Here is a 26546-nt window from a genome sequence, read left to right as displayed (position 1 = left end):
ATTACTACATATATTTTTTAACCCTTTTCTGAAACGAAATCTTTTTTTTAGCTCTACCCATTTCTGAAACAGATACTGTGTTTGTTTTTGACATTCAAGACAGCAGCAATTTTGAAAAGGCAAAATCATTGCTACTTGATTTTCTACAACGTAGCATAATATCTGATAAGAGTGTTAGAGTTGGAGCAGTTATGTACAATCCTATTGAATATATCAGTTCTCTGACAGCAGATAAACAGTTTCTTGCAAAAAAGATTGAGAAATATAAATGGTCTAAAGAAAACAACTTTATAAGGGCCCTCTTTAAAGCAAAAGACATATTAAAATATTCAAGTTCTGCAAAAAATGTAATGATTTTCATTGATCAAGTATATTCAGTTGATGTCACTAAAACTATTAAAGAAATGCAGGATGAGGGTATCAATTCAATATCAATTTTCCTTGGAAGCAAACCTAAATCAATAGAAGAAATAAATGGTTTAAAAGAAAAAGGTTTAAGTGTGATAACAGATGTAACTGAAGCTATTCCTGATGAAATGGTGACACAGCTAGTTCCAGGTTCAGCCAATTAATTGATAAATGAATTTAACATTTATTGACTTAAATGAATAAATGAACCCAAATTAATGATTTAAAGTCACTGATAAAATTATCAAAAAAAAATACTAATGTTAATTGTTAATATCATTACTTAATTTATGGCCTTTTTAATCAAGACTTTTTGTTAAAAACCTCTTGCTTTTATCTTATAGATCCATGCTTTAAAATTCGTTGTCATACAAATTCAATTTGTATAAGAAGTGTAAATGGTTTTGCCCAATGCGTATGTAAACAATGTAATTCAGAATATGACTCAGTATGTGGTAGTGATGGTCTGACTTATGCAAGTAAATGTCACCTTCAGTTAGCATCATGTCAGACAAGGCAAGCAATTACTGTAGTGGCTCCACTTCCTTGCAGTAAGTTTTGCTCCTATTCTTCAACAAAAGGTTATTACTAATTTGAAGTAAATTTATGATTATGTGATTTTTTTTTATAGAATTGGCTTCCAAAATCTCAATTGTGTATTTAATTGACACCTCTAGTTCTGTTCAAGCTCAAACTCTAAACGATGTGAAAGATTTTATTAAAAATGAAGTGAACATTTATTCTTCTTCATCAGAAATAGCAATTATAAATTTTGGACTTGATGCTGAATTGGTAACTGGTCTCAGCACAAACAAAAATGCTATACTCAATAACCTAGCAAGCATACAGAAAATTGGAGGAGAAAGAAGAACCGATAAGGCTCTAGATATGGTAAATAATAAAGTATTTCATCAGTCAAGTAAGATGAATAAACTAGTTGTTATTTTCTCAACTGGAAATGTTAGTATATCTGGAAAAGATTATTATATGAAACAGCTGAAGCTCTTACAAGAAAGGAATGTTAAACTACTATATATTGATATTGGATTATCAGAGTTGGTATTAATGGTATCAAATCTTTTTGGATTTATTGTTAAAAATACAGGTAATTGCATACTTAGATAAACGTTTTTATAAAACTTAATTTTTTAATATTTTTCTTGTAAAGTTATTCAATGTTCATTCTGAAAAAAAAAATTTTTTTTGTTTGGATTTTTTTAGATCAATGCGATAGACTTACTTGCAGTAGTCCAAGTACATGTGCTAGGCTGTTTGGCAATGAATCAGTATGCAAATGTATGTCATGCCCTGATGAATACAATCCTGTATGTGGTGATGATAGTCAAACTTACTCCACAAAGTGTCATCTTAACCTAAGAAATTGTTTGAATGGAAAGAAAATAAGAATTGCAAAGTTTTCAGTTTGTGGTAATTTCAACTTTTTTACAAAATATGTAAAGAGAAAATAAAGTGTTAACTTTCTTTTTACATATTGTACAAAACAACTTATTTTGTACATAATTTAAACTTATGAATAATAGCTTGTCATACAAATTTTTGCTATAATTTCTCTCAGTAGAACTGGTTAATTATGACTTTTATATTGAGTAAACAAGTTTACATTATATAAAATAAGTTTGTTATTTTGATAAAGAGCTGTGATTTGCAATCAGTAATAATTTTCTTTTAATACTTTTAAGGTCATATATTGTTTTTATTATCTACTATACTTTTCTGACATTATTTTTTAATCATATTTCTGCTTTTTTGCATTTGTTCAGGAATATCTTCTAAGCAATTTAATATAGTGTATGCACTTGATGGTGCAAATGATGTTCCTGATGAACACTTTGAAAAAATGAAGCTTTTTGTACAAAATGCTATAAGAAGTTTTGGAGTGATGACAGATAAATTGAACATTGGCTTAATTGTCTATGGGAAAGCTGTAAATGAATATCTGTCAACAAATCAGCAACAAACAATCCATGATATTGAAAATAATATTTTACACATGAAAAAAGTGGGTGGTTTTAGAGACATTGCTTATGTTATGAATTTCATTTTGAAAAACTACAAAAATGATTTGACAGCTAAAAGAGTATTGGTTCTGTTCAAAGCTGGACAAGATTTAAATGGGGAGGACGTTCAGTTATCAAAAGCTGTATCAAACTTAGAAGCAAATGGCTGGAAGATTATTGTTTTAGCAGTAGGAGATAATATATTTTCGCATGAGCTAAATTTAGTTTCTACTGGAAACAAAGACAAAACTCCATCTATCAATCAAGTTTTCAAAGTTATGACTCAAGAACTGCCATTTATACTTGGTGATGTTGAAAATGCTGTAGCCAGAATTCTTGGTAATTTGTTCAAATTTTTTGATTTTTATCAAATATTTGTATTAATGCGGTAAAAAAAAAGTATATGTAAAAAATAAAAATGCATTAAAAAAAAAGGTACATTGAAATGATAAAACCACTTTTTTCTCAAATTAGAACCATCTTATGAAACTGATGAAGTTATTGATGTTTTTATTGGACTTTCTCCATCAACCAATCAAACCTTGTTTAAACTGCAGCAAGGTTTTGCCAAGTTAATTGCCAGCAGTTTCAACATTTCACCTTTATTTGTTCAAGTTACTATTTTCAAAATTGGAAAAGAAGTTACTAAAATTTCTCCTTCAAAGGATGATTCACTTGATGTTATAAAAAGAAAAATTGATGAATTACAAAATGATGATGAAATTGAAAGCAGATATGACTGGATTTTTAAAAAAATTGAAGAATTTTCTTCTCCTCCTCATGCTCGGTATTCTTCCAAAAAAATAGTAGTTTTGTTTATAAGTAAGGCAGAGTTTTGGATGACTCCCTTTAATCTAGAACATTTTAACAGAAATGTTGCCAAAGTAGTGATATTTGGGATGCCAGGAGTAAACAAAGAAGCACTCAACAGTCTGTTTGGAAACCCAGCAAATGCATACTTTTTACAAGACGATCAGCTCTTTAACTTTCCCAATTTTTTGCTTATGTCAGGTTTAAAAAAATGTTGTTTCTCAAATTAATCTTTTAGTTTTTTATTTTAGTTTTTTGTTTTCTGTTATAACTATTTTTTTTTCATAAAATTTTTTATTTAAATCAGATTTTATTATAATTTTTAGATAAATGCAAGTCACATGAGTGTAACTTTTATTCTAAATGTCTTCAGCGTGCAGACAGCTCTATTGAATGTGTATGTCCAATTTGTGAGAGTTCTGATTATTCTATAGTTTGTGGAAGTAATGGAAGAACCTATGGCTCTGAATGTCTTCTAAAACAGCATGCTTGCCAAATGCAAGAAAATATTACTCCTTTGAAAAGAAATGCATGCGGTAACCAAATATAAATTAGTTGTTGGCAATAGTTGTGTTGATTGTATTGATGGTTTATATTGATATTATAATAATGGTTTTGATTATAAAGAACAATTTTATAAAACAATAATTTATAATTAGGTAGTATTTAACTTGAATTTAAATCCTTTTTTTATGTATTGCTTTAGACATTTCAAAAGAGATAGAATTAGTTTTTGCAATAGACACTTCCAATGGTACCAACCCTGAAAATTTATTGCATATATCAAACTATACTGTTGAGCTTTTAAAAGCATATAAGTCAAGTCTGAAGCAAATCACACTCATAAATTTTGGAGAGTTTGCTGAGGTTCATTCTGAAATCTTTAATTCTATGAATGTGGGATATGTTTCAAGTTATTTTAAAAATTTAAAACCAATTGGTGGAAATTGTATTCCAAATACAGTTTTCTACAAAATGTTAAATAACAGTAAAAGAGATCAATTAGTGCATCTGGTTATCTTTGTTAGTGGTAAAATAACCTCAGAGGAGAAGCAAAAAAGTCAATTAGTTGCCCAACAATTGAAAAATTTAAAATTAACCATTATTGTCCTAAACTCATCAACCCCCATTGAGTTCTTTATTGATATTGCTGGAAGTAAATCACGTGTTATTAACATACAGCATGCTGAAAGACTTGTATCATCAGTTATGCCGTTGGATAATATCTTGCATTTCTCAGGTAAAGTCTGCCTTACTGAAATTCTAATAAAATTTATTGATAAAAAATATCTTGTATCACATCATATGTATGTATCAAAACACATCCATATGATGAGATGCAAGGTATTTTGTAATGTGTTTTTTGGTAGATAACTTTTTATTTAAAATATTTTACTAAATTTCAGAGCCAAATTCTCAGTACAATGATATTGCTGTTTTATTTGGAGCAGCTGGAAACTTTTCTGATGCATCATTTAAGTATCAAAAGCATCTTGTATCAGAAATGTTACAAAATTTTGTAATTGGACCATTTGCTACACAATTTGCTTTCATTCTTATGAGTCCATTACGCTTTGTAAAGAAATATGATGAGATCAACTTACAAAACTATAATGACATTCTAACAAAACTAGAAAACAATCTTCAAAATGAGAGAAAATTAAGTGACATTTTGACAACACCATTATTTACTCAAAGTCTTGGTAGTCGCACAAATGCTGGTAAATATCTTATATTGTTTGTTGCTGACAAGTTTTACGATACCAATGAAGCGCTTTTTGAAATAACTGACTTTTTGGAAAAAAGCAGCATTTATGTGATTGTCATTGTAATGAGTAAAATGTTTGACATAGAGCAGGCAAAAATATTGAGTGTCAGTGGAAAACTTATAACTCCTAAAGAATCAGAACATTTTTCAGAAAAATTGTTGGATTATTTGAATAAAGGTTTTCAGAATTTATTTTACAATTTTTTATCTTTCAAATGTTAACTTTATATATTTTTCAGTCCTTTTTAGTTCCTCTTTTTTTCTCTATCTCTAAATACTTTTTTATAACATAAGTATTGCTTTAAGTTTAAAGAATAAAAAGATCTTAATATAAAAGATAATATTTAAGTATATATATATATATAAATATATATGTATTTTTTAAACATCAGTCTCTGTAATCTTTGATTTATAGATGTTTGTGCAAACAATAAATGTATCAGCAATGGAGTATGTATTCCTATTAGTCAGCAAAGGAGTATGTGTGTTTGTAAATCCTGCACTCCCTCTTATGCACCTGTTTGTGGAAACAATCAAATTTTGTATGCATCAAAATGTCACCTCTACCAAAAATCCTGTTTACTTGACAAATCCATTGAGTTGATTCAAAAGGAAGCATGTGGTAAGATTTAAAAGCAACAGAAAAAAAAAGTCTTGAAGAACAATTTTTTTGATTACTTTTTGAAAGTGTTTTTATATCTGTTGATGTAACACTTAAAAATGTTGCTGATATTTCTCAATAATTTTAGACACAAGCGGTACAATTGATTTGGTATTCATGGTTGATAATGCAGTGCTTGAATCAGAAACATATCGCCATGTGCATCAGGACTTCAAGGAATTTCAAAAAAATTTTGTTAAAAGTTTAGCAGATACAGTTGATAATGTTGTATTGATTAATATTTGTTCATCTTCAGAAATTGAATGCAAAAGTAAGTCAGGTGGTTTAGAAAAAGAAAAATTTCATTCTTTTAATATATCAGATGAACAAAATCCATCTGATGTTATTCTTCAGCTAAATGAAATATCTAGTAACAAAAAATTTGTCATTTTTCTGGCTGCAAATCCTGAAATTATCAACAAGAATTCAATAAAGGAGTTTTTAAAATTGTCAAATGTAAACTACAAAGTCATTGGAGTTGGCAATAAATTCATAGAAAAACAGTCCAATGAATTCATTAAAGATAATACATTTATAATTGAAGAGGGTTATGACTTTCCATATTTTTTCAGCACTTTATTTAGAGACATCAAAAATTATATAGGTAAGCGTTTTTAGTTTTTTTTTTGGATTTTTTAAAAGTGAAACTTTTTGTATTTAATTTGTTTCAATTTTGAACTTTGTTTTGGAATTTATTTTTAAAGAACAACCTCAAAATGCATCCACTGATTTGGTTTTTATAATTGGTGCTGCTGGAGAAAATAAAGATGCCGTGTTTAACAACCAAAAGAAATTATTAGTTTCAATAATACATAAATACATAATAGATCAAAAGAGGGCTCTAGTAAGCATTATTGTGAATGGCAATGAACCAATGGTAATGAATTACTTAAATGGGTTCCAAACATTATCTGTAAGTAATCTGTTGGATTTTATCAGCAGCATCCCAAATAAAGGTGATGGGTCAAATCTTCGCTCATCAATGCGCATGGTAAATGATGTTTTTTTAGTTAAAAATGGAGCTCGACCACAAGCAGCCAAGTTTGTAGTTGTAATGGTTGACTTAATACCAGAAGGTTCAATAACTGAAATTACTGGAGTTGCTGATGAACTTTACAGAAATGGGGCTGAGTTGCTTTTTATTGTTGATAAACAGATAGAAGATCAGTTTCATGATTTTAATTATAAAGTGATTGGTCTAGAAATTTCTAAGGATATGTTTAGTTTTCCTGAGGATGTTATTTTACAACCAAGTATGTTTTTTTATTTCATACCACATATTTCAAATGTAGACTGGTGGTTATAAATCTTTGATGAAAAGTTATCTTATTGCACTTTTCTTAAAAATAAGAAAAAAAAAACAACAAAAAAACAGGTAACACTAGGTTATGGAAAATTGTAACATTAATCATTATTATTGCCATTTTTGATTAAATATCATTTTTCATAAATCAATAATTCTACTTCAGAGTTACCAGAAAAACCAAAGTTTCCCTGTCCAATATGTGAAGAACAAGATTACAAACCTCTTTGTGGAAGTGATGGTCGTAATTATGCATCAGAATGTTTATTAAGAAAATTTGCATGCCAAAACAATGTTTTTATTGGTGTTTCTAAATTGAGTCCTTGTGGTAAGTATTTTACTGACCAATGTTAGTGCAAAGTTCATGTTGTCAAGTGCTGATGTTTTTTTTGTAGTTAGTTTTAATTGTTGATATTTAAAAGTCGTTTTATCTAACTTGACTAATGTTAGGTTTGTTAGTTTTAAAAGACTAATGTTGGGGGGAAGGGGGGGGGGGGTTGTAATCGATAATAGTTGCAACAGTTTTTTTTTAAAAATCTTTTGTTTGTTTTGTTTTCTTCATATTGAAGATAATTTGAATTTGCTGTTTAAAAGTATGTTCTAATGAATAAATTTTTTCTAAAGGAATTTCTAACCCTCTTGAGTTGGTTATTGCTGTTGATGCTTCAGCACCTAAACAGTTGCTTGATCAGATAAAAGATTTTATTCGAAACTTTATTAAAGTATTTAGTTTGGAGCAACTTCAACTATCTCTTGTAAGTTACTCAGAAAATATTGATATTTTAATTTCCGTTAAAAATGGTTTAAATATGAGATCGTTTTTTGTGGCTCTGCAACTGCTAAAAAGTAGCTCAGCAGCTGGGAATCAAAATGTAAGAAATCTACTCAAGGATGATTTGTTCACAAAAGAGAAAATATCAAAACATCTCATTATATTTTTATGCTCTCCTGGTGAAAAAGATCATGATGCAATTTTAGCTTCAGAAAATTTAAAAAGGTCAGGCATTGTTATAAGTATTATTTCATTTGGGTATCAAGACACAACTTACTTGACCAATTTAGCAACTAGTAAGAAGCACTTGCTTGAAGTAAATGATGAAAGCAACAGTAACTTGCCCGAATTTTTTTCAGAGATGTCAGAAAATGTTAATTTGGGTAGAGGTAAAAGTTTTTATTAAAAGATTAAGTTTATTTACTTTTTTTGCATTTTTATATTTTTTGAATATTTGCAAACAAGGAAAACATAAATTATTTTATTTGAAAATTTTTTAATTTGAATAAATTCTGATTGATTTTTAAAGGAATTTCAAAGTCAATGGATGTTGGATTTGTGTTGACTGGCTCTAATAACTCCACATTATTTGAAATCCAAAAACAACTCACTTTTGCTGCCATAAAAAGATATCATATATCAAAAGAAAATGTTAACATAGCTGTTGCAATAAACTCTGCTGACACAGCTAAGCTGTTATTTTCTTTACAGAAGTACTTCTCTTCAGAAGAAATTATACGCACTTTATCTGAGTTAAATGATTCTCGAGATGGCAAGCAATTGTATTCAGCATTAATGGTTATAACTCAAGAGTTGTTTAAATTTGAATCAAGAAGTCATGTGGAAAAAGTCTTAGTTGTTTTCTTTAATGAAGTTGAAGAAAATATAAATAATTTAAAGAATTCTTTAGAGAAAGCATATTTGAAGAATATCAGAGTGATACTAGTGGCTCTTGGTAAAAATCCAGGCATTAAAAGAATGGTAGACTTTCTTAACAGTGAAAACATACCAGCTGATACTGTGAAACACTTTCTTGATAGTGTGAATGAACATGACAAGAATGATTTTTTCAAGGATACTCTGCCTGGTATGTGTTTATATATGTTTTTTGTAATCTATAGTTTATAAATTTCATCTGAAAATAAATGTAAACTATTAATTTAAAAATTGTTTTTTATAATTAGTTAGTTTAAGTTTTGAAAATAATTTTGAGAAAAAAATGTTTGGTTCAAATTCTGTCACCTTGAAATATTTCATGATTTGAATAAATGATGTGACTTTAAATATCACATGTTTTAAAAGAAAGGAAAAAATTTTCAAATCTTTTATAGACCCGTGTAAATATAATACTTGCAAGCACTACTCTACATGCCACCAATCACTATCTTCATCAGAATGTATATGTCCAGTATGTGATGATACATATTCCTTAGTCTGTGCTTCTGATCAAAGAACTTATGCTAGTGAATGCTGGATGAAGCAAGTGGCATGTGAACAAAAAAAAGATTTGAAAATTATTAATAAAACATCGTGTGGTAACTTTTTCTTTTTGATCTTTAAAAATTTTTATAGACAAATTATTGAATAGAAGTCATCATATATTTTTTTAATAACTAGGTTTCTCAAGCATGCTTGACATTGTATTTGCTGTTGACACATCAAGCAATGTAAAAAAGGTCAATATAATCAAAATCAAGTTGTTGCTTAAAGAAGTTTTAAAACAGTTTAAAATTGGTATTGGTATGATTCGTATCTCTATTGTATCATTTGGTAACCTCACTAAGTCTACTCCTTTTAGCAAAGGAGCAACATATGATCAAATCTTCAATAGTATAACAAACATGCCTATTGTTGGTGGCACTGCAAATTATACGATTATGCTTAGGCATGTTGAGGAAAATGTTTTTGACTTACAAAAGAAATTACCAAAATTATTGGTTGTTTTTGCATTAAGTAAGGATTATGAAAAGTCAATTTTAGAAACATTTAAAATTGCTAAAGAGGAGAGTATCCAAATGCTTTTAGTTGATATGATTGAAGGAGATCTAAGTACAATTAACACTTTTATTCTAAATTCTGGTGGGACTAGACATTCAATTAATGAGCCAGGAAAACTTCCTACAATACTACCCATACTTGACCATCTTGCTCATAAATCTAAAGGTATATTTACTTTTTAAATTTACTATGAGTAATGAAAAAAATTATGAAGTTTCATACTGTAAAAAAACAGACTTTGTTTTTAATAATCAAAAAATTTGTATATTTTAGATAGAGGACTTTCAATTGACATTGGTTTACTTACTGTTGTAAAAGACAATAAAAACATAAGATTAGCAGAAAATTTTATCTTTAAAGTTATTCAACAGTATACAACATCTAATGAGAATTTCCGTTTGTTATCTTTTTCTAATGGTATATTCAAAATAAATAAAAAGTTAGGTGAAGTGCTCTCACATGATCTTCTGGTACGTCTGATCAAACAATCATTTTCTTACACTGGAACTTCAGTACAGTTAATCTCTGAATTATCAACTATTAAAGAATTGTTTACAATTGACGATGGAGGAAAGAAGAAGATGAAGCGGATTTATTTCCTAATTTCTGATGAAGATTTGACTGTCTCTGCAGAACAATACCAAAAGATTTCAGATTCTGGAGTTCAGCTATTTATTATTGCATTTGAAAAAAACTTTAAAACTCTTCAGGAAAATAGTTTAGGTCTTTATTCCAACATTTTCCTCATGAAAGAAGATCCTTCTCAAGTAATTGAATCCATATCTGATTCTCTTGACTTAGGTAAAACCACTCTTAGGTTCTTTATTATCTTTTACTAAAGATAAAAAAAACTTTAACATGTTGTAAGGATTACCTTTCAATATATTGAAGCCATTCAAAATACTCTATCAATACTGACTAACTTAATGACCAAATTTAAATAACTTAAATGAAATAATTTCAGATAAATTTCCGCTATATTTAATTTTTCAGATTCTTGTTTTACAAAAAGATGTTCATTTTATGGAAGTTGTTCATATTTAAATGGCGTACCTGCTTGTTTTTGTCCCATATGTGAAAATGAATATGAACCAGTATGTGCAAGTCAAGGTCAATCATTTGCATCTCAATGCCATATGAAGAGGTTTGCATGCATTCATCAAACTCATTTGCAATTGTTAAAAGTTGGTCCTTGTGGTAAATGTAATTATGTCTTAAATAATTTTACTGCTTTTTAAAAACATTTTTGTGAATTTTTTGAAAATTGTCAGAGGATTTTGTTATTGTTTTATTGATTGATTACTTTTAGGCCATCTCCATGAAAAACATACTATTTTTCTTCTAAACATTGAGAAAAAACATAAGCATGGTGTTAGCGAGTTTTTAAAAAGCTTTGTGAGTGTGTTTGATCCAACAACAAGTTCAGTTTCTATTGCACTTAACAACAAAATTATATTACCTTTTGAAGATGGGAAAAGTCTTGCATTTATTCAGTATGTTTTAGGTAGTATTCATGATCTGCCATCAATTATAAGTTTACAAGAAGCTTTTGACTTTTTACAAAAATCTGTGTTGCCACAGTTTACTGGGCTTTCAAAAGGTTCTTTAAAGACTGTAGTAATATTTACATCTGTTAGAAAAGGTTTAGACATTTCAACTGTTGATCGTTTTAAATTAAATGGCATTAATCTTGTTTTTGTTACAATTGGTGAAGCTTTGGAGGAATTGAAATATTTTCAGAACAAAACTGATACGATTCTTATTGATAATCCAGACAAAATTCCTGAATTATTTCCTGAATTAGAACAATTTATCCTAAAAGGAAATGGTAAATATTTACATTATATAATTTTACAATGGTTAAACTATATATAGTTTTAGTTACTGATGTAATAAATAAGTTGTAAAAATAAAATAACTTTTCATATTATTTGTATTTATTATCATTTGTACATATTATTCACATAAACATGATCGTTTTTTTTGCTTTTTAATTTTTCTTTTAACTCTTAATAGAAAAGGAACCAGAGATGATATTTTTACTCACTACATTTGGTAAGCAAAATGAACCTCAAAAAGCAAAATGGTTTGAGCAACAAAAAGGTGCAATTAACTTTATTATTTCTAAAAATGATGCTAAAAAAATGAAAACCTTTTATAAAGTGATAGTGTACAAAGATGGCATTGAAAACAAGATTGTCGCAAACTCTGATCCTAGTTTTACAAAAGAAATAGTAGCTAGTTTAAAAAACCCAGGAGGCAAAAGCAGTGTAGGTCATGCGCTATCATTATTATCCCAGTTTTTGTCTGACTCTGTTGGAAAGAAAGTAATCATTTTATTTGTGGATGAAAGCATTCAACCAAATGAAAAAGAGAAAATTTCCCAATTTTTCAACAAGAAGAATATAAATATCATAATTGTATTGATGGGAAAAAAAGTTTCTGATTATGGTATTGAGGGAAATTTGGGCAATAACGGAAAAGTAGTCATTGTTAAAGATAATACTGAAGATATTGATATTACAAAGCCTTTAGATGAACTTCTAAATAAAGGTATAGTTTATTGGTAATTTAGCATAAAGTAATTTGAAAAGATGTTTTAAAAAGTTAAAAAAAAAGAAAGAACCAAACCTGTCACCAAATTAGTTTTAAGTAGATTTTTTTTTGAGTTTTAAAGAAATTTTTGATTCCCTCGAGCATTAAAAAATTTTTTTTTAATAAATTCAGAAAGAGAAAAAAAAGAAGATGTGTTTTTGAGCTTTTGCATAGTTAGTTGATAACCTTTATACTAAATATAAGTTCCAAAATTTATGAACAAAGTATACTCAATATGATTTCAGTTAAATGTGATGATCAATCAGTGTGTGAGTTTCACTCCCAGTGTGTTATTTTACATGGAAAGAATATTGAATGTTTGTGTCCAATTTGTAATGATGCTTTTAAAATTGTGTGTGGTTCTGATGGAAAGACATATGCAAGTAATTGTTGGTTAAAAAAGAAAGCTTGTGAAATCAAAGAAAATATTAACATGGCAAAGATTGGGCCATGCTGTGAGTCACTTTTGCTACTGCTTGTGTGTGTTACTGTGTTTGTGTCTGTTACTGTGTTTAATACTTTTTTTTACTTTTCTCTCTACAGCAATAAAGGCAAGTTTCAACCTTTTCTTTGCATTACCTATTGAGACCAGTACACAAACGTTTCTTAGATTACATGAGCTTGCTGAGGCAATACAAAAGTTATTTAAAATTGATTTGCCAGATTTTACTTCATTGTACACTTATGGAAAAACTGATATAAACAACACTAACTTAATTAAAATGTCATTTAATGAGTTAAATATGCAACCATCATTAGCTAGTGTTCTTAGTGATGTGAAAACAAGTGGCCATCTTGCTGTATTTATTCATGAAATGTATGCAAGTACTTCTAGTGAAATTCAAACTTTAAAAAGTCAGCTCAAAAGGTTGAAAAGTATTGGGTGTAGTGTCCTGGTGATTGCTTTGGGAAACTCAAACAACTTAGAAAATATTTTTGATGATGTTGTTACTGTACCTGATTCAAATGAACTTCCAGGGATCTTGGATGTTGTTGAAAAAAAAATTGCAACTCTCTTGTTTAAAGGTAGTTTTTTAAGTTTTTCAAATTCATTTTAAAAGTTATTCTAAAGCAATAATGAAAGAATAAAAATAAACATTATTTAAAAAGGTAATTTTATTTTAAATTTAATTAAAATGGCAATTTTTATTCTTTCTGTATTAATTTTATTCAAAAATCAAGCAAATTATCAAATACTGAAATTGATTAAATGATCATCGAAAAATGTCTTTTTATGTTTTTAGATGATAAACTTGATCTTGGAATTGTGTTTGGTGGAAAAAACACAGAAAATGAGTTTGCTATTGAAAAAGATTTTGCACAAAAACTTCTTGAAAAAAGAGTAATAAGCACAGATGCAACTAATGTAGGTTTATTTTATTATGGTGATTGGAAATATTTTGATTATGAAATTGCTGACTACCTAGTAAAAGCAAAACTCATACAGCTAGTCAATACTAAAAATGTTAAAGCAACTATAGAAGATGTGTTGAAAAATGCACGGTTGATATTTTTTAAAGATAAAACCACAAATACTGAAATAGGTTCTAGGTATGGCTCATTCAAAACATTAGTTGTTTTTATCAACAGCAAGCTATCCAGTATTGCAAATAGAGAGCTTTTGTTAATGAAAGAAGAAGGTGTTCATGTTATTATTGTTGCAATTGGTGAAATTGACAATCTTGAAGATATAAAATATTTATTCAAAAGAAGTTCAGATTTTGTTAATCTTAATGATAGTTTTCTTAGTCATCAACTTGCTAGTGATACTGCAGACAATTTAGTTTTAGGTAAGATATCACAATATTTATAGAAAAAATTAACTAGTAACAAAAAATTTTCTGTTATTTAAATTAATATTGATTAAAAGTTATTGAGTTGTTTTTAAGATATACTTCTGTTTAAAAAAAAATCTTTTTATTAAGAATGATGCATTTTTTTTTTAGGAATGTGTGACCATGATGCATGTGATGACAATAAAACTTGTATAATGAAAACTGGTCGTGAAGTTGAATGCTTATGTCCAATTTGTAATGAGCACTATGAACCTATTTGTGCTAATAACAGAGTAATGTATGCCAGTGAATGCCATTTGAAAAAGTTTTCATGTGAAAAAGCTATCAGTTTAACTGCTGTCAACAATCTTGCATGCTGTAAATATGTTTTTAATTTTATTTATTTTTGATGTAAAGCAATTGTTTCATGTGTTGCAATGAGGCAAAAATATCATGTTTTAAACATCTGGTTTTAAGTTTTGATAAATTTTGAGTTGATGGAAGTTGTTGAAATCTTACTTTTTTACTTTCTGAAAACATTCCTTTTGAAATTTTTGGTTTTTGATTAAGTAAAGGTAAAATTTTCTATATTTTTAGATTCCTCTTTAAATGTTGATATTTACTTCATTGTGGACTCATCTAGTAGTGTTTCTTTCAGTGACTTAGAACGAGTAAAGTTATTTTTAAAAACAGCATACAAAAGTTTTATGAGAAATTCCAGATTAGCAATCCTTGTATATGGAGGTAAAAATGTTAACTTGATAAAATCTTTAGAGGTAAAATTCTCAGATTACACAATGGATAACTTAATAGACTTGATTCAATATTATGGTGGCAAAGGCAATCTTTTGAATGCTCTGGATATAGTACGAGAAATGATAGGTATGGATAACTCTAAAACCTCATCAGTTATTGTGCTTACAGGTGGTGATGTTCAAAAACAATCTTCTTTGAATTCTGTTGTAATGTCATTGAAAGAGGTTTCTAAAATAACTTTTGTTGTATTTGATAAGAATCAGAATGCCATTAATCAGTTTGAAAAGTTGTTGCCTGAGGGTGTGATATCTATTTCTGGAGCTGAAAATTTACCTGATGTTTATGATAAGGTTCATCAACATGTGCTTTGTTCTAAGGGTGAGATTTTTTTTCTTTTTTTATTATTATTATTTTTGAATGAAATGCTTCTAAAAGTTAGTTCTTCCAAAAAGACATTTTAACTGGCAGTGAACTCTTCAGTTTTTATATAAATATGATTATGAATAAGTGTTTCCTTTCTTGGGAGATTTATTTATTTATTTTTTTTTAACTTTACAGCTGCAGAGATTGTTTTTACTTTTGTTTCTAATGACAACTCAGAACAAAAGTTTGCTTTACAAAAGCATATTGCATTAAGCATACTGAAAAGCCTTAACACTATTTCAACAAACCTTGCAATTATTTCCCATAATGGAGCATCCGATATGACCCCAATTACTAAAATGCTTACAGAAATTTCTTCTATCAAATACTATAGTGATGTTAAGAATAACATTTATTTGTACAAAAAGGCAAATACATTACTGAAGTCAAACAAGACCACAGCAGTGTTTTTTTATGGAAAGTTTTCAAACAATCTCTCTGAAGAAGAAAAAGATGTTTTAAAGAAAATGAAGAGCACTCATTTGATCTTTGTTATTATTGGTGAGGTTTCTCAAAGGCATCTTGATGAATTACTAGTTATAGTTGGCAAGCAAGAAAATATAATCATTTTAAAAAGTTTAGAAGATTTTTCTGAAGAAATTGTCAAAAAACCTTTTCAAAGTAAGTTTTTTTTAATTTTTTTATTGAAAAAAAGATAATAATGAAAATTTTTACTCTCTGGAATTTTTACATAAGAAACATAAGAAATATTTAACATAAGAAATATAAGAAATACACAACCAAAGAAGCTCAATAAAAATCTGGAGCAATAGAGTCAAGAAAAATCTGGAGCAATGGAGCCAAGCAAATGGAGGAAAATTGTCATCCTAAAGATAGATAAAGATAATAATAATAATTTTTCAAAAATAATATAATTTTATAAAACTCTTTAACAATCTTTTAAATATCAGGTCCATGCATGGACTCCATGTGTAGCATTGATAAAGTGTGTGTTGACAATTGGAATGGTTCTACATTGTGTGTTTGCCCTGAATGCCCTCTTTTAAATTACGAGCCAGTTTGTGGTGACGATGGAATAACATATGCAAGCCTTTGTCATATGGCAGCACACTCTTGTGAAAGTGGAATGAGCATAAACTTACTGGAAAATAAGCCTTGCAGTAAGTAATATTAACTTTTGCTTCTTTTTTTTTTTTTTTTTTTTTTTCTTGAGAAAACGGAAATGTTTTCTTGAAAAACAAAGTTTAAAAGCAAATTAAAAACGTTGTTGTTAAAAATACTTTTTCAAAGCTGTTTTTATGTCAAAGGAATTTATGTAAAGCTCAATTTAAAATGAGCAGATCTCTACAATTAAAGAGAAGCTTCTGTAAATAATACTTTTTTAAATTCAGTTTGTAATTCTTTGTAGTTATCTCATCAGTTTCAACATTAAAGTTGAATAATTTATTTTTGTTAAATTTAAGGTCTGTATGAAGTAACTTTTCCAACAAAAATTGTTTTTGCAATTGAATCTTCAATGAGTGAGTTTGAACTGAAAAAAGTTACTGAATATCTTGGTGCTTTATTGCAAACAGTCAACTTGAAGTCAAAATTTGTTTCATTGGACATTGTATCCTATAGTAAAACTGTAAAAAGGTTTCAAAATCTTAGTATAGAGGATGCATCACTCCTGCTTGCTAATTTTCCGCAGTTGCAAGGTGTGCCAGATATAGGAATGATGTTAAAGTTTTTGCATGACAATGTTTTCATAGATCTCACATCTAAAATGCTATTGGTTATCATTACTAAAATGAATGCTGAAAATATTTCACATGCTTCAATTGCCCTTCAAAATAAAGGAGTAGAGATACTGACAACAACTATCAGTAGAAGTGCTGAAGGCGATACTAAAGTGATCACCCAACTTCCAAAATCTTTAGGATTAATGGCAGATGAAATTGCAAAAAGGATTGGTTAATGCTTTTTTTCTTTTTTCTTTTTTCCTCCAAACTTGAAATTTAAAAGTGTTTATCTTTGTTTTCAAATTCACTTTTCAATGAAAATTTTTTAATATTAGGTGTTCCACAAAAACTAGATTTGATTATTTTAATTGGCGCTGGTGGGCAGAATCGACAAGCTGATTTTTCTGTCCTAGTTCAGTTTGTTAAACAGTTAACTTTTAACTTAACCATCTCTCCTGATAAAGTAAGAGTTGGCATTGTTTCTTATGGCAACACATCAAAGATTATCAGAAGATTAAGCTCTTTACAAATACACACTCAACTTCAAAGTGTTTTATCAGTTTTGACTCTACAAGAAGAAGGCTTTAATGCTGAAGAGTTAATACTTCTTTTAAGAAATGATTTATTTATGGAAGCTAATGAAAATGCTCATAAAGCCATTTTGTTTTTTGCTACTGATGATAATTCAGACTATGTAAAAATGGAGAAACTCTTGACACTCGACGCAAAGGTTGTTGTTGTTGGTTATGGCTCAAATGTTGAGCCTTCAACTTTATTACAAGTTTCTTCAGTGAAAAGCTCACTTTTTTTACCAAAGACTGCTTTTGAGGTTTTTGAGAAAATATCAGAGGTGCAAAAAGAATTGTTTAAGCCAGGTAATTTCTTAATGCAAATAAGCAAATTATTTTACTAAATACTTTTTTACTAATTATAATTTTAAGAGAGATGATTTTGAAAGTTTCATTTGGTACATCTCTTTATTTATTGTGCAGCTTCATGTGTGTCAGAATGTCATAAATATGGTAAATGTTTGCCTACACTCCTCCAAGGTAAACAGTGCACTTGTCCAACTTGCAATGAACTTTACAAACCTGTGTGTTCTACAGATGGTCATACATATGCAAGCAAATGCTATTTTGAAAAAAACTCATGTTTGCAGAAAAATAATCATAGTATTGTTAAGGATACAGCATGTGGTAAGTTTGACCATTGTTTATCTCAAACAGTTATTTAAAACTAATGTTAATTTTAACTTATAAAAAAACTTAAGAAAGTTGTTTCCTTTTGGCTCTCAATAAATTGACAAATTGTCTTTTAAACAGGTTTAACAAAAGAATTTGAAATAATCTATGCACTTGACATTTCAAAACAAACAACAAAAGAAACTTTTAGAAAGATGTTAAGTTTCTTGGATGCATCTCAGCTATTGTTTGTATCTCCTGAAAAAAAATCAAAAGTGGGTATTGCAAAGTTCAGTAGTAGTATTGAACTCTTACATATGGATAGTAACGTAAAAATTAAAAGTGCATCCAAAATAAAAGTTCCCGAATTTAAAGGAGAGCGAGATTTAGTTGTTGTTCTTAGAGAAGGATCTTTATTTTTTACTGGTGATCCAGGATTTACAAAAGTGATGGTCATTTTATTGTCAAGTAAAAGTTCAAGACCAGAATACAATGAAATTGTGAAGCAAAGAAAAGCATTACAAGAGAGAAATGTAAATGTGATTGCAATATCAATAAATGAGAATATTCCTCCTGATGAAATATTATCCATTGGCAATGAAAACACTTTTGTAATAAAAAGTGGAGAAGGCTTACCAGATGCTTTACCAGTATTAGAAAACATGCTGGGTGCATTGACAGGTACCAAATTGAAAATTGAAAATTTAGTTGCTATGATGTAATATGCATAAGTATTTTTTTAATGACAAAGTTTTTATCAGAGAAAAATATATTTTTGTTAGTACATGTCATAAAACTTCAAAAGAAAAAAAATGTTAAAATCTAAGCATAATGAGCTTTATTTTCTAGCTTTTACTAATAAGTTGTTAGTATTAATTATAATATGTTTTGTTTTTCTTCATTAATTGGTGTTATAGATATAAATCTTTGTCAATTTTAAAGAAAAAGGAAGAACTTTTTTTTTAGCCAAAAATACAGTTAAAACCAATCTAGTTATCAGTCTACCTTACTCAACTAATTTCCTTGCTATTCAAAATGATATTATTGAACTGCTTCAGTCAGTTACAGTATCAAGGTATAGTGTTCAACCTGCATTTTTAACTTATGGGAAAGATTTGAAAGTTTATTCAAAGCTTAATGAAATAGTGAGTTTTTATCAGACAAAGCAGATTGTAACCTCTTTACAAAATCCTGATATTGGATATAAACTTTCAGAAGTGATTAGCAAAGTTGAAGAAATATTTCATCAAAGTCAACGAAAAGATGCAGAAAATATCCATTGGTTGGTGATAACCAATAACTTAAAATCTGTATCTTTGATTCAAAGTCAAATTGAAGCATCAAAGCTAAAAAGAATTGTAACTCGCATTTTTGTTACTGATAATGTTGATATGAATCAGATAACTGATTTGGTGGGAAAGAATAATTTCAAGATCTTAAGTTATGGCGATGCAGTCCTAACAAGGAATCATCATAAACCAATGTTTATAGACTCTTTAAGAAAAGGTTCTTTTTTTTAAATGAATTATGTATGTATGTATGTATGTATGTATGTATGTATGTATGTATGTATGTATGTATGTATGTATGTATGTATGTATGTATGTATGTATGTATGTATGTATGTATATATTTAGATATTTGTTCAGAGAAAAAATGTGGATTGCATCAAATTTGTATTGAAAAGCAAGACCAGAGTTCAGAATGTGTTTGCCAAAAATGTGAGCATATATTAAATCCTGTGTGTGGGTCTGATGGCAAAACATATGCTTCAAAATGTCATATGTCTTTTGAAGGATGTCAATTAAATAAGTCAATTGAAATGATAGAAAACAAAGCATGTGGTAATGCATAAGTTTGTTTAAATTTTTTTATTTTAGTTTTATTAGACATATAACAAAAAATTATGATTAATTTTTTGATAGATTTTTGTAACAAAAAATTAAAATTGTTTTAGGCATCAAAGGAATCCTAAAAATAATTTTTTTGGTGAGTAATTCTAAAGTTGTGACAGAAAAAAGTTATGAGATGGTAAAAGATTTTATCAAAGCTTCTTTGCACTTCTTTGAAGAAGGAACTGATGTTGCTTTTGTTTCTTATGGAGAAACAGAACCTAAAACTGATTTGAATTTTACAAAAATATTATTTCTCAACAAAATCAAGTACGCAATAGATGAAACTAAACTATCATCTAATTATGGCAGCTTGGAAACTGGTCTAAAATATTTAGCAGACAACAATTTTCTTAAGAAGAAAGATGGAATTCAACAGGTACTTCTTATTTTCCCACCAGCAGATGAAATTGTGACAGACAATTCTGAAGCAATTATGACCCATATCAAAGCTACAGGCACTAAAGTTATTGTTGTCGGGTTAGGCAGTATAAGAGATAATGTTTTAGAATTATCTTCAGATGGTGATAAGTTTACACATGCAGCTTTTGACAGTGACTTGTTGAATAATTTAGGTGATTTGGAAACTAGAATTGCTGAAATTACAGGTAAAATAGTAGAAATATTTATTTTTTGAAATTGTAAAAAACTCCAGTTTTAAAAATAGTTATTGAGAAAATTTTATCAAAAATATAATAAAAACCTTTTTCCTTATTTTTTTTTTTTTACTTTGTTCTTTTTAGAACTTGCAAATGAAAGAGTTGATATTGGATTTATTATTAATGCACCATCACAGACTGTGCTGTTAAAACAAGTTCAATATATTCAAGCAATGCTTAAAGATTATATAATATCTAACACTTCAACTCGATTTGCTGGTGTTTTTTCAAGTAGTAATCGAAATGACATTATTCTTTCTTTTGTAGATGGTATTAGCAACCACCATGTATCAAAAGTACTAGGCAATCTAGAATTTAAATCTGGACAAACTGATCTTTTGTCATCAATAGATGATGCTGTTGATCAATTGTTTAATCCAGCCAATGGAGCAAAAAAGTATATTATTTTATTTGCAGACAAATCACTTGACCACTCAACATTGGGCATGATAGTGAAGAAAGCCAATAAAAAAAATATTAAGTCAGTTGTTGTGTTATTGGATAAAATTGAACACATCATGTATGACACAGATAGTCTAATGGTTCTAGATGCAAAAGATAATCCTCGTAACATTATTACAAAAGGTTATTAATTTGAAGTGTTGTTTTTTTTTTTTTTGTTCTTTTTATTTAAAGAAACCAACTGTCGATTTTTATTTACTATTTTATTGTTAGATGGTTGCTTTCAAAAGAGATGCAATTTCTTTTCAACATGTGTATCTTTATCATACAATAATGTAAAATGTTTATGTCCAACATGCCAATTGGATTTTTACGATCCAGTTTGTGGGTCAAACAAAAAAACTTATGCTTCCACTTGTTTATTAAAGCTAGATGCTTGTCAAGAAGAAAAAAATATTGCAATTGTTAAAAGTGCTCCATGTGGTATAAATTTCAAGTTTAGCATAAGTTTATTATGACCTGTGATTGCAACATTTGTTTTTGATTGCAAAAATGTTTGTATTGCAAAAATCTGTAATTTTTTTAAAACTGAGTTTGTTTGATTACAGGTATTTCAAAAAGCATCAAAATACTTTACATCTTTGATACTAATATTGAAGCTACTATGCTTACAGCTGTTAAGCGTTTTGCAACTTCGTCACTTTTATCGTATAACATTTCTGTGCAACATACTCAACTTGCTATTATCATGTTAAATAATAAAAGTATTAATGTGTCTTTGGAGTTCAAAGATGATCAATCATTTGATAATGCAAAGTTTGCTATATATGACATAAATGCATCTAAAAATTCCAAAGTTGATCCAGACTTACTTATCCAATCTATTAAAAAGATGTATTTTACTGAAAAGGATTCAAGAGAAACAGTAAATAAGGTTTTGGTGTTTTTTACATGTAGTTACTGCTATTCAAAAACAGATTTAAAATATTTAAATGAAAATCTTCCTGACATTCACACAATTGCTGTATCAGTTGATGGTTCAAAAGAGTACTTCAACAGTTTTGATGATGTTGTCATAGCAGAGAATTCCAGCGTTTTGTCCTTTGCATTGGGTGATTTGGAAAATGCTATTGAGAAAATAATTGGTGAGGATGTTTTGTTACTTGTATTTTAAAAACGTCTGAAAGAAGCACATTCACTGCTAAGCAACAATTTCAAAAACTGTTCTGCCACACCAACTTCTCTTTATAAATTAATTGTAATACAAAACTTCAAAATATATGTTAAGATATTTAATCTAGATCATTTTTAATTCGTTTGTTAATTATGGAAGTTATTTTCCATTTACTTATATAAGTTAAAAGAAATCTCTAAAATAAGATAGCAAAACATAGATTATATGAACACAGATAGCAAAAGAACATTTTACAACTTAACTTGTAGTTGGCACCTAATAACAAACTTCAGTGTAAGAGTCAACTCAGTCAGTCAGTGAATGTATTAAGATCTTATTATAAAAAATTATACTAAAGGCTTTTATTGAAAATTTGTCTTAATGACTAGGTTTTTATCACCTAGATTATAAATCTTTTTGTAACAATCTGGTCTGCAGATTTTGCTAATAAAATATATTTTACTAATAAATATAATCTTATTAATAAAAATTATTTGCATAGTTTTGTAAATCTTCATGTTTTGATATAAAGGTTCTTATTTCCATCTGAAATAAAGGACTTTGCTTTGATTTCCATTTTTCGATTTAAAAAAAAATATAACAAAAAGGAATTACTTTCAATTCTAGGGAATGGTTCCAATACTTGTGATTCAAATAGTTGTGCATTTTATTCTGTGTGCACCACGAGTGAAAGCCAAAATGCTAAATGTGTATGTCCTTTGTGCATTGATAGTGAAATATCTCCAGTGTGTGGTGATAATGGTGTTACTTATTCAAATGAATGTTACATGAGAAAATATGCTTGTGAAGAAAGGAGAATGATTACAATTGCAAAAGAAGAATCATGTGGTATTCATATTTTTTGAGCAAATTTTTTTTTCTCAAACAATAATTCATTAACATATGATAATTAACTAATAAATGATATTTATTGTACCTGTGATCAGATTTTAGGTTTTACAGATTTATTTACTTAGTTTTTTTTTTTCTTTCTACTTTTAAAAATAATTTTTGATATTTATATTTATTTCTATTGTTGTTTTTAACTTTAACAGGAATTTCCAGAGCAATTAGTGTTGTATTCTTATTTGATACTTCTAACGAAATGACAAAATCAAATTTTGACAAAGTGAAATATTTTGCTGCAACCTTGAGCAAGTCTTTTGGCAGAACAATTATGCATCAGTCTGTCGTTGTATTTAACCAAGGAGCAGAAGTTGTTAAGCATTCATTTTCTAAAGGAGAATCAGTTGAAGATGTAATAAAAAACTTAAGGCATAGAGGTGGCCAAAGAGATTATAGGAAAGCATTAAAATATGTAGTAGAAGATATCTTTGATAACATACCTTCAATGCAGCCGTTATCTGAAAAGGTCTTGCTTATGTTTACATCCCAATACCCAAAAGGAACATCTGATGATGATGATTTATCTTTATCTTTAAGTTGGTTGGAGGTTCAAAAGATTAAACTTGTTTTAGTGTCAATAGATGGTGCCCCTAGTGATTCAGTTAAAGATATGGTTTATACTAGGGCCAACATGCTACCTAACTATTTAGGTGTTGTTGAAAAAAAAATACGAGGCACTGGTGAGAAATCTTACTATAAATTATTGAGAAATTTTTTTTATGTAAATATTATAAATATTGCACATGTGTTTACATACAAAGAAACAAACATAAAATTTCTAAATTATTATTTAAATAACTTTATGAAAAAAAAAAAAAAAAAAAAAGAAGAAGAAGATTTTATGCAGTGAGTTCAAAATTACTTACAGATTGTTATTTTATGTTTTAATATCATCTTTCAACATGTTTTTATTTATAGTTTTACCATCAAAATTAATATTAATGTTTGGATTGTTTTTAAAATTTTTTAAAATTGTAATTTAATTATACTTATGATAATTTTTTTAAACATTTTTAAGTCCTCATCACAAAATCTGGATAACAGTATTTCTCTTTCTACTTCATTTGGATCACTAAGCCCACCATTTGGATCACTAAGCCCACCATTATCTATTCAACCCCAAATTTGACTGGTGCTGGATAAATCTTGATGTTTAATGATTGCAATCCAATTGTAGTAAATTATTTTAAAATGAATCTTCCAGATAACAGAGATGCTGAGGAGCTGTAAAGTGCTGATAATGAAGAACTTTTAAAAGTTTTTTTTATTGCATTTTATCATTATTTCTTAAAAAAAGAAAAAAAAAAAGAAAAAGAAAACCAATCACCGAAAAAGAAAACCAATCACCAAAAAAGAATAATCTCGTTTAAAAAAATCAAAACTCATTTTACAAAAATTTATTTAACCATAAATTTCTTTACCAAGAGTAAAAAACTTTTAATTTTAGAATTAATTTTAGAATTTTATTGGGCAACCTTTCGCTTTCGCAACCCCCTGAAAAGTTGTTTTCAGATTCGCCTTTTGCAAATTGTTTGTGATACTAACCTAAAACCAACATTATTTCTCAAGTTACACCAGTCATAAATTAAAGTCCTAGTTTCAAAATTTTAAAAAACTTATGCTTTACCATCTTTTTGGATTTATTGTTTTTTTTTAGGCATAGTTATGGATCTTGCTGTTGTTTTTACTGGGTTTGATTCAGAAGAAAAATTCAGGCAACAGATATTGCTTGGCAAGAAACTACTAGGAAAGTATAAGATAGGCAGACTATATGCTCATGTCAGTGTCCTAACATATGCAAACACATCAACTGTTGAATTTGATTTTAACACAGGAAGTGATTATGACTTGGTGAAATATAATCTCCAAAGTTTAAATAACCCTGGTATTTCAAATTATGCAGGACACATTCTTGAAACTTTGTCACAGAATGTTTTCATTAAAAGATATGGCTCTCGACCATTTGTGCACAAGGCTGTTTTATTATTTGTAAATGAGCCAATGTATGATATTACAGCAGTTACTAGTGCTAGGAAACTTGTTAGCCTTGGTATTCAATTAGTTATTATCGCTTATGGCAAGACATTTGATAAAGCTTACTTAAATCAGTTAGTTAGGAAACCTGAAGATTTGTTTTTCGTCAACATGGAAAATGTAAACGAAGAAGATATTTTGGAGAAAACATTACCAGGTAAAAAAAAAATTATTTAAATGAGACTTTCTATTTTTTTTGTAAAATCAAACAAAAAGGAGGCTACATAAAATTTTTTTGTAAAATCAAACTAAAATGGTGGCTACATAAAATTAAGTTACAGCAGATTGTGTTAGCTGCTTATTTAACTTATTTTTATCTCGTGTTTCTTTTTTAGACAAATGTATAAGTTTTGAATGCAAATTTTTTTCAAAATGTATTTCGATTGCTGGCCAGCAAGCAGAGTGTGTTTGTCCAATTTGCCCTGAAGATGAACCTTTTGAGCCAGTGTGTGGCAGTAATGATCAAACATATGCTAGTATATGTAAATTAAAGAGAGAATCTTGCAAAATGAAAAAGGAGATAGAAGTCATAAAAAGAAAAGCATGTGGTTTGTATAGTTAACAAAATTAATGACAAATTTATTACACATGAGTTACATAAATGTTCTTACTTATAGTCTAATGCTTTTTCTTTTTTAGGAATTTCCGGTAGTGTTGATGTTATATACGCACTTGATACATCACATGGTGTCAATAAAGATAGATTGACTAAAATGAAGTCTTTCATCATAAACTCCCTTTTGTTGTTCAATAATACAAGAATAGCAATTATAAAATTTGGCAGTAATGCTGAAATTATTTTGCCATTATCATCAGGTATGCAGCAATCTAATATTGCTAATTTTTTTCATCAATTAAAGCCTGTAGGAGGAGAAGCTAACTTGGTGAATGTTTTACATAAAACAAGTGAAATATTAAAGGGAATAAAGTCTGCTGAGCACCAAATTTTAATTTTCGTTATAAATCAAGTGAAGATTTTACCACCTGCTGATTATTTACATCAAAAAGGATTAAAAGTTGCAGCAGTTTACCTTGGAGAAACTCCTAATGCAATCCCTCATGGTTTTGTTAACAAACCTGGTCTGTTTATTGTTAGTAGACCTAATCATTTAACTGACTGCGTTGGCAGACTAGAAAAAGAGCTCAGGATGAGTTTAAGCATGTTTTTTTTATTATTATTTATTTTTATTTTTACCTTTGATCTTAATCTCAAAGCTAAATACTCTGAATAAGCTGTGATTGAATAATTTGTGCTTAGATTAATGGAGTTTTAGATTTATATAGAATTTGTATGAAATGATAGAATAAGCTGATATAACTAAAAAGTAT

At 28.4% G+C, this 26546-nt stretch overlaps 1 protein-coding gene across 2 annotated transcripts in view; it reads left to right on the top strand.

Annotated features, from left to right (window-relative positions):
• The window catches only part of LOC145185989 (uncharacterized), a 58449-nt gene that overhangs the window by 19678 nt on the left and 12225 nt on the right, over window positions 1-26546 (top strand). For both annotated transcript variants that reach the window (XM_090098434.1, XM_090098433.1), the window contains 43 exons: window positions 52-558; window positions 753-959; window positions 1040-1513; window positions 1630-1836; window positions 2190-2765; window positions 2901-3437; window positions 3563-3772; window positions 3943-4476; window positions 4643-5182; window positions 5420-5626; window positions 5754-6269; window positions 6370-6918; window positions 7135-7296; window positions 7593-8129; window positions 8270-8827; window positions 9072-9275; window positions 9358-9903; window positions 10012-10539; window positions 10732-10935; window positions 11048-11566; window positions 11755-12291; window positions 12579-12788; window positions 12877-13359; window positions 13578-14123; window positions 14280-14486; window positions 14706-15242; window positions 15423-15908; window positions 16199-16408; window positions 16712-17200; window positions 17305-17844; window positions 17962-18165; window positions 18292-18831; window positions 19117-19656; window positions 19788-19994; window positions 20108-20650; window positions 20786-21286; window positions 21377-21586; window positions 21712-22248; window positions 22905-23126; window positions 23333-23863; window positions 24841-25374; window positions 25553-25765; window positions 25857-26375. In XM_090098434.1, the coding sequence (XP_089954560.1) occupies window positions 52-558; window positions 753-959; window positions 1040-1513; window positions 1630-1836; window positions 2190-2765; window positions 2901-3437; window positions 3563-3772; window positions 3943-4476; window positions 4643-5182; window positions 5420-5626; window positions 5754-6269; window positions 6370-6918; window positions 7135-7296; window positions 7593-8129; window positions 8270-8827; window positions 9072-9275; window positions 9358-9903; window positions 10012-10539; window positions 10732-10935; window positions 11048-11566; window positions 11755-12291; window positions 12579-12788; window positions 12877-13359; window positions 13578-14123; window positions 14280-14486; window positions 14706-15242; window positions 15423-15908; window positions 16199-16408; window positions 16712-17200; window positions 17305-17844; window positions 17962-18165; window positions 18292-18831; window positions 19117-19656; window positions 19788-19994; window positions 20108-20650; window positions 20786-21286; window positions 21377-21586; window positions 21712-22248; window positions 22905-23126; window positions 23333-23863; window positions 24841-25374; window positions 25553-25765; window positions 25857-26375 (17868 nt within the window). The remainder of the gene's footprint in view (window positions 1-51; window positions 559-752; window positions 960-1039; window positions 1514-1629; window positions 1837-2189; window positions 2766-2900; window positions 3438-3562; window positions 3773-3942; window positions 4477-4642; window positions 5183-5419; window positions 5627-5753; window positions 6270-6369; window positions 6919-7134; window positions 7297-7592; window positions 8130-8269; window positions 8828-9071; window positions 9276-9357; window positions 9904-10011; window positions 10540-10731; window positions 10936-11047; window positions 11567-11754; window positions 12292-12578; window positions 12789-12876; window positions 13360-13577; window positions 14124-14279; window positions 14487-14705; window positions 15243-15422; window positions 15909-16198; window positions 16409-16711; window positions 17201-17304; window positions 17845-17961; window positions 18166-18291; window positions 18832-19116; window positions 19657-19787; window positions 19995-20107; window positions 20651-20785; window positions 21287-21376; window positions 21587-21711; window positions 22249-22904; window positions 23127-23332; window positions 23864-24840; window positions 25375-25552; window positions 25766-25856; window positions 26376-26546) is intronic.

This window comes from Hydra viridissima, unplaced genomic scaffold (genome assembly GCF_058129835.1).
Source record: "Hydra viridissima isolate aposymbiotic clone 2 unplaced genomic scaffold, HvirCarnegie_v1 scaffold_9, whole genome shotgun sequence".
Taxonomy (NCBI): Eukaryota; Metazoa; Cnidaria; class Hydrozoa; order Anthoathecata; family Hydridae; genus Hydra; species Hydra viridissima.
This window is presented reverse-complemented; position numbering and strand designations above follow the sequence as displayed.